General features: G+C 43.5%; 1 protein-coding gene across 7 annotated transcripts in view; it reads right to left on the minus strand.

The window, feature by feature from the left end:
• Positions 1-649: 649 nt before the first annotated feature.
• Positions 650-12553, minus strand: part of GIT2 (GIT ArfGAP 2) — an 855235-nt gene continuing 843331 nt past the window's right edge. For 4 of the 7 annotated variants that reach the window (XM_086943129.1, XM_086943128.1, XM_086943125.1 and 1 more), the window contains one exon: positions 1551-3274. In XM_086943129.1, the coding sequence (XP_086799255.1) occupies positions 3062-3274 (213 nt within the window). In that variant the 3' untranslated portion in view covers positions 1551-3061. Of the gene's footprint in view, positions 3275-12553 lie in introns of all 7 variants that reach the window. The other 3 variants (XM_086943130.1, XM_086943127.1, XM_086943126.1) reach the window with 1 other exon arrangement.

The raw sequence follows: 12553 nt of genomic DNA on the forward strand, positions 1-12553 counted from the left end.
GTGCACCTTCCTGTTCCTGGCTGTGTTAGTGTCAATACATCAAATGCATTTTTACTGGAGTAAGCCTTTCAAGGTGAGGATACATCCAATTCAAGCAGCTTTATGAGTCCATGGAATCTGACTTTTGTAGTGGTCAGAAGGCACCCAGACTCTCTCAGAAGGTTCAAGATTAAAAGGACCAGCCTTACTGGAATAATTTTCCCGACAGATACATAGTACTTTGTTCAAAGAGCCTAATGGGAAATATTAAATTGCCACTACCTGTCAAATACAAAATGCACTTAGCTTAGTTTGAAATTTTAAAACAACAACCTACTGTTCATGTGGAAAACCGTATGCATAAATTGAATTAACGTGATTTGCCTGATAAATGTGCCTATCATTGAAAATGTTTTATACTTTAAGCAAAGTATTTAAGCATTTGCTATATTTCTCTTTCTCACACCTTAACATCTTAGTGTGAGAGTCTAAAAAATAAATGGTATGTTACATTTTTCAACTGTGCTAGCAGCATTTTAAAGTGAAGATCACATCTATTTTGAACTGCCTGGAATACTAATGCCATGAATACTTATTATGGTAATTAAGATCATTCTTCATTGCAGTAATAAGAGTAACACTGTTTGCATGTTTTTCTACAATCCATATGTTGATCCATGAATAGTGTTATTTGCCAAACAGATCTAATGAGCTATCCATTTAAGGTAACATAATGCCATCTTTTCCAGGTTATGAAATGTAAGCATGTGCTTCATTCCAAACACAGCTGTGGGTACATGAATTAAAGGCAAGAGGAAATTATACAGTCACTATATGTAACAATACAAGCAGCAATCAAGGAAAGCAGTAGAAAAATCATACAAAACCAAAAAGAAAGATCCCTTTTAGTTTGCAGACGTTTAACATTTTCATTATTCTCAGAAGGGCGTATGAAAAAAATCCTCTCATACCACATTTCAAAGCAATAAAATTACCACAAATAAAGGAAGGCACCTTGAATAACCACGCTGCTAAGGTCTAGCAGGCCGTTTTTTGCATCATCTCTCCCTTTGTAGAAAACAACTCGTAAACTATTCAAATGCAATGCTGGTGCATTAATCTGCAACACAGCACTGCACACAATGTGCACCATTTCCCCCCTAAAAATCCTGTATTGGATAAACTTTGCGTCTCAAAGTCTTTTCAGTGTGCTAAAATAATGAACAATCTCTCTTACACATCAGAGATTTACAGAGGTGATAGGTTAATGGCATTTTCTCACATCAACTGATTAGTGATGCCCATGTTTCTATACAATTGTATATCATTTACGAAGTGGGACAGCAGAAATAAACAAGTATGCTACAGCACAGAGATAGCCTACTGAAAAGTCTAGTCTATGACACATGAATTAAAGATCTAATACCAAATTTACAAACTAATTATGTTTTTCAAGACTTCGGAGTAAACAATGTAGAATTTAACAATAAGAAATTGTCTGGTGGCTTATATATTTTTAAGTGGAATATAAACATTCCAATGTTATATTAAGGCATAGCCTACTATTTAACTGTTTATTAATAACATTTCTTTATTAAAAGTGCAAAGTTGAATACCCTGTACCAATAGATTTATTTAACTTTACTAACATGTATTGAACTAATTCCACGGGGAGATTACATCCTATAGATTACCTCTAAAACCTGATATGTTAGAACAATTTACAGTTTGTTTTGACTTAAACTACATGACAGGTATTATATACATGTACCTAGTTATAAATGGAATATGGCACACAATAGACACAATCCTGGTGCATTTAACTGGCAAATTAAAAAAAGAATGATTTGCCAATTTGTTGTGACAGACAATACAAAATAAAAGTCGAACTACAATTGGCTAAGATTAACTATAGACATTGGTTCTTGTTCAATTGGATTACATTTCATGTGAAATAGGTAAGGTACGATATTAACAGATGCCCAATAGTATTATGAAATATTCACACAGCTGACATCTACCTTAGTACAATTATTCTGCATTGGTACAGGTTGTTAAAACCATGCTACTGTTCAATATCACAGATGGGCCTCTTAAGATTGTCAGATATTTTATACATTACGGTGATTCAATCTGATGTTCATAGGCAAACATGGTGACTGATATACTGCATTTGCTATTTTTTTCATGAAGTCCTTGTTTATAATCTGTATAACTGATTACCGCGACTGTTTGAAGGCTTTAAAACATTTTAAAGAACTCCATATTATCTAGACTTTGATAGTTTGCTAGTATATAGCAAGATCGTCCAAACTTGGCCTATAACAATAATCAAGCAATTTTATTTAATTGTGGAGAAAATCTATTCACAAAAGTAATCCATATTCAAATGGGAACTATCTAAAATGCACATACTGCAATTTTTTTCTTTTTTATAATGCCAGTGCACTGTGTGAAAGTCTTAACATCTCAAATGTAAGAGAACTTATTGCTAGGCAACAAGGATTTAAACTGTACAACAATTCTACAGACCTACAACGGAAGCAAATTCTTATAATCTTAACAGGAGATAATTGATACCATGGAATTGTGAGGTAATTAGGTCTCTCAATGTTTGTAGCTAACTGGTCTAGAAGAATCTATATTGGGCTTTTAGAAACTTTGCAGTGGAGCAATACAACTTGCCATTGCGCAATTGCAACAACGATTCTCAAATTACATTTTACATTATTAATTAAAATACATTAATATATGTGAATGTCCATCAGCAGTAACAATTTTAATTGTTCGCCAATAATTTTGCCAACATTTAGAGCATTTATGTTCCTTACGGATAAAACAGTTCAACTTAATACTCCAACAGGCATTTTTCCAAGATGATTGGCAAGAATAGGGTATGAAATAAGGCAGTGGGTTAAATAAATAGCTTAACAATTAGTTAAAAAAACATGCTAAAATAATACTGGTATATTTTTTAAACGTTGACCCTGCCCCTTTACATTTTGGTAAAAAAATAATAAAAAGATGGTATTTTCATCAGAAATGTAACCTCATAAAAAAGCAAGTCTCTAAAACACATCATTCAGTTGCTGTTTTCTTTGGTTGTTATTGTCACCAGTTGCTTAGCAGCCTTTGCAATGTCATAAGCGCATTGAATAACTTGTTGGGTAATAAGCTGTACATCAGTTGTAGGACTCAATTCCAGTAGAAGTGTTTTCTTACATTCCGTCTGAAGTCTATAGGCACTGGATGTTAGCAGTCTTAGTGAAGTTCTCACCATGTCAGACTTGGGTTTCTAAATAAATGAAAAATACAAGAAAATAAAAGAAAAATCCATTTGCTGGTTTGGACAAAAACAAACAAGTCCTATGAAAATATTTTACCTTCCACAGCTAATGACAATGCAAAGTATGATAGTTCAAAAAGACCGATTTGCAATGCATTTAAATTACTTGTCCAAGAGACCGAGCTGTGATACTGGAGTACGATAACTATGTCAGATTCTATAGTGTACCAGCGGATGGTTAAACAATGTTCTGGACGATTTAGTCAATCGCCTGGATAAAGGTGCACATGAATATATGAATATCACAGCTCTGGCAGGAACCTTTCACAAATCTAGTTGCTACTCTTGGAACATATTTCAGGCTGGAGGGCACATCTTTGAATGAGACATTTTTCTTTTATATAACTAAAACAAAGCTTACCATTTTGTACTGCTTCATGAATGGGATAAAGTAGTAATACTGAACAAAGGTTGTCTTCTTCTAAGATAGAAGAACAAATCATACCGATAACGTGAGATGACAAGCACAAAAGGTGTTTTCTTAATCTGTGAATAACGTACCTGCATACTCTCTGGCATTCATATAAGAGATGCTATTCTCTGTCTCCAATAGGGAAATCCCCAAGTATCCCGCACAGCAGTGCGCTGCCACTAGGGATGGAATGAATGCAACTACAATTTTGCTTGCCTACATGTGTCAGAGATTGTCATGGAAGTCATTAAGGGGTTGCGGCTGTGACGCCTGGCTTGCCCTTAGCAAACCCTGGTACTGCCTAAGCCAGAGTTATTCAAACTGTGGGGCGCGCCCCCCTAGGGGGGCGCGACGCCATCTCAGGGGGGGGCGCGCACTCCACCATAACATTTAACCTTTCATTGTTTGCCACGGCGGAGAGGCAGAGTGGAGCTGCAGGGGCCCCAAGAAAGGATGAAGACTATCAACGCCACATTAACATGCCAAAAGGTCTTTAAAAGACGAGAAACACCCATTACATCGATGTAACGTTTGCATCGCATGCATTCACTACGCATGCAATTACAAAGCTTATCGCTACTGTCAACTTATTGTAATGCGGTAACTTATTGGAATGCGGTGTCAAATAACAAAAGCACGAGGCTAGGTTTCTGCGGTGTCAACTTATTGTAATGCACAAGAGGTTCCTGCGGTGTAAGAGGCTTTGGAAACATGCAAGTACGGCATGAAAAACAAAACAGATGCACAAGGCTTTGTGAAATAACTATAATTATGCATGAAATAAGTATTATTCTGCATTACATTATTGTGTGCCATGAGGTTGGTGGTGGATGTATGGGTGATGGGATGGATGGATGGATGGATGGATGGATGGATGCATGATGGGTGGATGGATGGATGGGTGCATGATGGATGCATGGATGGGTGCATGATGGATGCATGGATTGGTGATGGATGGGTGTAAGGTGTATGGGGGGGATGGATGGATGGATGCATGATGGATGGATGGATGAATGATAGAATATTTGGATGGATGGATGCATCATGGATGGATGGATGATGGATGGATGGGTGGATGGTGTATGGGGGATGGATGGATGCATGATGGATGGATGGATGGATGAATGATGGAATATATGGAAGGATGGATGCATGGTGGATGGATGCATGGATGGGTGCATGATGGATGCATGGATGGATGGGTGGATGGTGTATGGGGAAGGATGGATGCATGATGGATGGATGAATGATGGAATATTTGGATGGATGCATGATGGATGCATGATGGGTGGATGGATGGGTGCATGATGGGTGGATGGATGGATGGGTGCATGATGGATGCATGGATTGATGATGGATGGGTGGATGTATGGGTGCATGGATGCATGATGTGTGGCTGGTGGAGGTATGGGGGATGGATGGATGGATGCATGATGGGTGGATGGGTGAATGATGGATGGGTGAATGATGGATGGTTGATGGATGGGTGGATGTATGGGTGCATGGATGCATGATGTGTGGCTGGTGGATGTATGGGGGGATGGATGGATGATGGGTGGATGGATGAATGATGGGTGCATGAATGATAGGTGCATGAATGATGGATGGATGCATGATGGATGGGTGCATATGGATGTATGGGGGATGGATGGATGCATGATGGGTGGATGGATGAATGATGGATGGATGGATGCATGATGGATGGATGGATGCATGATGGATGGATGGATGCATGATGGATGGATGGATGCATGATGGATGGATGGATGAATGATGGATGGATGCATGATGGATGGATGGGTGCATGTGGATGTATGGGGGGATGGATGCATAAAGGGTGGGGGGATGGATGGATGCATGATGGATGGATGCATGATAGATGGGTGCATGATGGATGCATGGATGGATGATGGATTCACCCATCCATCCATCCACACATCCATCCAGCCATCCATCCATCCATCCATCCATCATGCATCCATCCATCACCCACCCATCCATCCATCATGCATCCACCCATCCACCCACCCACCCATCCATCATGCATCGATCCACTCATCCATCCATGCATCATGCATCCATAGTCTTTGAATGGTACTCATTTTATTGACCACCACAGAAGTTTCTTTGAGGAGGCTTTGCAAGAATTAAGTGGAGAACCCGTAACAATTTGCACACATTTTATCTTGAAAAATGCAGTTTTGGACTGTGTAGTAAGCTTCTGTCATTTCACCGCACCAGCTCGCAAACCTGCTGTTTTCTAAACACTCTTACTGTGTTTAGCATTATTAGCCAGATATGGACTGGGAAATGCGGATGACGGTCAATTATGTAGAATATCAGGTTCCAGAATTTTTTGTCAAGTGGTGGGGGGGCCCGACATCTTAATAAAATTCAGCTGGGGGGGCTCAACCTAAAAAAGTTTGAAGACCTCTGGCCTAAGCGATCTCTGACTTCAGAGGATGCAAAGGTAGTGTAATGAGCAGAATATAACAAGCATTTACAATGCAATGGTTTCGCCTTTGGAAAAGTTAGAGCTATTGGCATTGTAAATGACAACATTTGTATTTATGTGTTGGTTTTGAAAACAGATAAATAAATGGCATTGTCATTTACATTGCCATTAGCTTAATCTTGGCAGTCACTCTGCACTCCCTCTGCACTCCCTAGCTAGTCACTCTGCACTCCTTCTGCACTCCCTAGCTAGTCACTCTGCACTCCCTAGCTAGTCACTCTGCACTCCCTCTGCACTCCCTAATCCCTCTGCACTCCCTAATCACTCTGCACTCCCTAGTCACTCTGCACTCTCCAGTCACTCTGCACTCCCTCTGCACTCCCCAGTCACTCTGCACTCCCTCTGCACTCCCTAGTCACTCTGCACTCCCTAGTCACTCTGCACTCCCTAGCTAGTCACTCTGCACTCCCTCTGCACTCCCTAGTCACTCTGCACTCCCTAGTCACTCTGCACTCCCTAGTCACTCTGCACTCCCTAGTCACTCTGCACTCCCTAGTCACTCTGCACTCCCTAGTCACTCTGCACTCTCTAGCACTCCCTAGTCACTCTGCACTCTCTAGCACTCCCTAGTCACTCTGCACTCTCTAGCACTCCCTAGTCATTCTGCACTGTCTAGCACTCCCTAGTCACTCTGCACTCTCTAGCACTCCCTAGTCACTCTGCACTCCCTAGTCACTCTGCACTCCCTCTGCACTCCCTAGTCACTCTGCACTCCCTAGTCACTCTGTACTCCCTCTGCACTCCTAGTCACTCTGCACTCCCTAGTCACTCTGCACTCCCTCTGCACTCCCTAGTCACTCTGCACTCCCTAGTCACTCTGCACTCCCTAGTCACTCTGCACTCCCTAGTCACTCTGCACTCCCTAGTCACTCTGCACTCCCTAGTCACTCTGCACTCCCTAGTCACTCTGCACTCCCTAGTCACTCTGCACTCCCTAGCTAGTCACTCTGCACTCCCTCTGCACTCCCTAGCTAGTCACTCTGCACTCCCTCTGCACTCCCTAGCTAGTCACTCTGCACTCCCTAGCACTCCCTAGTCACTCTGCACTCCCTAGTCACTCTGCACTCCCTAGTCACTCTGCACTCTCTAGCACTCACTAGTCACTCTGCACTCTCTAGCACTCCCTAGTCACTCTGCACTCTCTTGCACTCCCTAGTCACTCTGCACTCCCTCTGCACTCCCTAGTCACTCTGCACTCCCTAGTCACTCTGCACTCCCTAGTCACTCTGCACTCCCTAGTCACTCTGCACTCCCTAGTCACTCTGCACTCCCTAGTCACTCTGCACTCCCTAGCTAGTCACTCTGCACTCCCTCTGCACTCCCTAGCTAGTCACTCTGCACTCCCTCTGCACTCCCTAGCTAGTCACTCTGCACTCCCTCTGCACTCCCTAGCTAGTCGCTCTGCACTCCCTAGCACTCCCTAGTCACTCTGCACTCCCTAGTCACTCTGCACTCCCTAGTCACTCTGCACTCTCTAGCACTCACTAGTCACTCTGCACTCTCTAGCACTCCCTAGTCACTCTGCACTCTCTAGCACTCCCTAGTCACTCTGCACTCTCTAGCACTCCCTAGTCACTCTGCACTCCCTAGCTAGTCACTCTGCACTCCCTCTGCACTCCCTAGCTAGTCACTCTGCACTCCCTCTGCACTCCCTAGCTAGTCACTCTGCACTCCCTAGCTAGTCACTCTGCACTCCCTAGCACTCCCTAGTCACTCTGCACTCCCTAGTCACTCTGCACTCCCTAGTCACTCTGCACTCCCTAGTCACTCTGCACTCTCTAGCACTCCCTAGTCACTCTGCACTCTCTAGCACTCCCTAGTCACTCTGCACTCTCTAGCACTCCCTAGTCACTCTGCACTCTCTAGCACTCACTACTCTGCACACTCACTACTCTGCACACTCACTACTCTGCACACTCACTACTCTGCACACTCACTACTCTGCACTATACACAAAGATCTGATACAATTAGAATAAAATAAAACGAGGTGTAAAAAATGATATGAAGTAATCTTCCTCGAGTTTTTCTAGCACCCGATTCTCTCCCTTCCTTCCCCCTTCTAGCTCTCACCTCACCTTCTGCCCACACCTTTTCAGATAATGCTGTGAATGGGTGCAAGTATTTATTTTACTTAATGCAGTTTTATATAGCGTAAACTTTTCTAGCACCCGATTCTCTCCCTTCCTTCCCCCTTCTTGCTCCCCACCTCACCTTATGCCAAAGATTCCTGGAGAAGCAATGGAGGCAATTGCCTTCCACTGACAATTTAGCCTTGCTTCGGACAGCAAGATCCAAATACCACAAGCACATCTTCCTTGAGAAAGCGACGCACTTCAAAACCCTCCTTGATTCCGCCAAAAATAGACCCAAAAAACTATTCGATCTCATCAAGACTCCGAGCTGCTCTCCCCCAACCTCCAAGGTGGAGGATTCTACAAAGAGAGCAGCGGATTTCGCTACTTTCTTCGATGGAAAGGTGAAATCACTTGTGGATCAGGTTGCTCATCCTACACCTCCAGAGGAGCGCAAATCCTTAGCCATTTGGCAGAGCTTTGATCCCATATCTGAAGATGCCCTTCTCAAATGCATACGGGAAACAAAGCCCTCCAACCATTCGCTTGACCCTATCCCCAGTGCCATTGCCTTTGACTTCTATACCCATTCCCTCTCCTATTGGACCACTCTGATCAACCTCTCCCTCTGGCAAGGCTCCCTTCCTGTCCCCTTCAAAACTGGGCAGGTCACCCCTCTGCTGAAAAAGCCCACTGCTGATGCGAATGACCTCAATAACTACCGCCCCATCACTAACCTTCCCTTTCTTGCAAAGATAACGGAAAGATGTGTAGCCAAACAACTCTCTCGTCATATCAAGGACAATGATCTTCTTGACAATTGTCAGTCCGGCTTCATCCAAAACTGCAGCACTGAAACAGCCCTACTGCAAGTGGTTGATGATGCGCTGAGGATACTCGACTCAGGGGGGTCCTGTCTGCTAATTCTCCTTGACCTCTCCGCAGCCTTCGACACTGTTAATCACAACACCCTCCTCAATATTCTTCAACAGAGAATGGGCATGGAGGGCACTGTGCTTAAATGGTTTGCATCCTTCCTCTCTGACAGATCTCAAATGATCAAAATAGCGAACAGTCTTTCGTCTCCTGTGGCGGTGGGTCAAGGTGTTCCCCAAGGCTCTATACTTGCACCCACACTGTTCAATCTCTACTTAGAACCACTGGGAAACCTCCTAAGCAAATCCGGGATTCACTATCATCTCTATGCAGATGACACTCAACTCTACCTCAAGGTTGCCTCCACTCATGATCTCTCCATCCTAAAATCTACTCTTGACTCCATTCAAAACTGGATGTCATCTCATCAATTAATTCTGAATCCCTCCAAAACTGAATTCCTCCTCTTCTCCTCCTCACTCTCTCCTCCCCCGGTTCAATCATGGATGGATCAGATGAATCTACTAAACAACAAACCCATCATTGTCGACAGCGCAAAATCTCTTGGTGTCATTCTAGACAAAAAACTCAATCTAACTCCCCACATCAATTCTATTGCAAAATCTGCTCGCTACCAACTGCGCCTTCTTTGGGGAATCCGTCGCTTCTTCCCGGAGCAGGACCTTATAACCCTGGTGCAATCGCTGGTCCTCTCCAGACTAGACTACTGCAATTCTCTTCTTACTGGCCTCCCCAAATCTCACCTGTCCCCACTTAAGTCTGTCTTCCATTCAGCAGCTCGTTTCATCTATGGGGCCAAAAGAAGCGATCACATCACACCGTTGTTATCCACCCTCCGCTGGCTTCCCTTCGAGGCTAGAGCTATCTACAAGACCGCTTGTATCACCCACAAAGCCTTGCACTCCTCCTCTCCCCGCTACCTGGTGAATAAACTGAAACTCTCTGGAGGCTCTAGACCTTCACGCAATGCCGAGAATCTACTGCTTGAACCTCCCACTTTCAAGAAGGAAAGAACAATGGCCCAATCCTTTTCAGGCAACGCAGTGAGAATCTGGAACTCGTTTCCGCCTGAGCTCCGGACCACCGCCTCCTCCCAGGCCTTCAAAAGGGACCTCAAAGTTCTCCTCCTCCAGAGACACCTCCAAAAGTAATTCACGTCCTCTTGCTATTCGGAGGAAGACTTCCCACTACTGATATTTTCTACTTTCCATGACCATGGGAGTGCCTTCCCAGTGTTTTCCTGTGGTGGGAGTGTCTGCCTTTTTGCAGTATTCTCCATGTACTTGTGTTCGGTGCCCTTTTGTAACATGCACACAACACTTTGCCCTTGTAACACACGGTTGCTACCTCTCACATGTTTTTACCTTTGATACTTGCACAAGTGCCACCTTGCCTACGTAACGCCTGTTCTTGTGCCTAGCACTTATTGCAGTATTATACCTCAAATTATACTCTGTTTTCTCTTATAACTGCCCACTTGTCACTTTTCCTCTTGTGCACTTTTGACTACCTCATGTATTTTTGGTTGTTCACAATTTTTACTACCTCAAGTATTTTGTTTGCTCACAATTGTCACTATTACCTTTACTACCTCATGTATTTTTGGTTGCTCACAATTTTTACTACCTCAAGTATTTTGTTTGCTCACAATTGTCATTATTACCTTTACTACCTCATGTATTTTTGGTTGCTCACAATTTTTACTACCTCATGTTTTTTGTTTGCTCACAATTGTCACTATTACCTTATGTAAGTAACGTATGTTTTAGTAATCTGCTCTTCTGTAATGTTTCTCATTATGTTTCATTTCTGTTCCTAATGTGAAGCGCTCTGACGCCTTCGGGTAAAGTCCGCGCTATATAAAAATGCATAAATAAATAAATAAATAAATAAAAGATTATGCTGTGAATGGGGGATGGCGGGCAAAAAGAGATGAGGTGAAGGAGGGACGAGGGGGTCGTAGGGAGGGGGGTGGGGCGCCAAGGACGGATGGTGGATGTGGTATACAAGGACGAGGAGTGATAGAGTTATTGGGTGTAGGGATAGGGAGGGTCGTAGGAAGTGGGTACGAAGGGAAGGGGCCGGAATGGAAGGGGGAGACGAGGGAGGAGATGAAGAGAAGAAACGTCAGGAGAGCTGAAGGAAGGGGGCCGGACAAGCTGGCTGCAGAGGGAAGAATTGCTGAGTGAAACCGGGTAGTGGAGAGAAGGAGGGACGAAGTGAAGGAGATGTGAGAAGGATAGGATGAGAGGGTTGGAAGGGAGCCTGGCTGAGGCTCGGCAGGGGCTGGAGCTGAATAACAGACGGGATGCAGCGGGGGTCTCACGGATGCACCTGACACTCGGAGCATCCATATGGCGAAAACCCAAGATTAGATGAGAGAGTATGGTGTGATGGAAGATCTCGATTTAAAATGTCAGGTCACTTGATCATGTTCTTTAAATTGTTACACCGATTAATGGTTATTTATTTTTAAATTTGTTTCTTCGGTGTTTAGCTCTGTAAGCACACCAATAACCCTTTCGGTGCATAGACTATTCGAAACAAGGAGGAAGAGACCTGCTTTGTGGTTTTGTCAACAAATAATTATTCAGAGTTTATACAGAGTTTCTAGGACGTTAATTACCCATACTACTACTTCAGAAAAATCTGTAGAGATTAATTCGCTATTTTGCCGCTCTACAATGTTTCAGGAGGGGCACTCCTGAGAACAGAGTTGCCTTTGTTGTCACTGTTTTTATGGCGTGAGCTGTTACTCTTTCTCAAATTAACTCCAGTGCATTGGTGTTTGTGAAGGTGCTTCACCTGATCAAACCAAAGACTTCTTGTTGACAAGCCTTAGAATGTGCGCTCCCTATCTCCAGCATACGTGGTCAGGCTGGAGCTTGGTTCCAGCTCCTGGGAGGAAAGTCCAACTGACAGGCTGCATACAACCATCCTTCACGTTACAGCTGCCATGATTAAAGGTGTTATTTGCACTGAATCTTCTCACACTGCATCCGCCTGCCTTTACTGAGCGGGTCTCATAAATAGATGGCAACGTTCTCCTGGAGCCCTTTGTAATATCTGACTGTACATGATGTTGCCTTTATGATGGTTAGTAAATTGTAGTCCTGTTAGTTTACAGTTGCGATGCCACCACCCCTCTCATTAAGGCAAACCGGATTACATATTTTATATCCCAAAGGGATCGCCATTTCAGTCACTGGCTTAGAAGTGCCAGAAAGTCATGTTTCAGTGACAAATAAGACGTGCAGTGCCTTATCACAGAGGAGGACATAAATAAGGCCCGCACGTTTTTGCATAGACGCACATAATTAGGGCTCTATG

Source organism: Lissotriton vulgaris, chromosome 11 (assembly GCF_964263255.1).
Source record: "Lissotriton vulgaris chromosome 11, aLisVul1.2, whole genome shotgun sequence".
NCBI lineage: Eukaryota > Metazoa > Chordata > Amphibia > Caudata > Salamandridae > Lissotriton > Lissotriton vulgaris.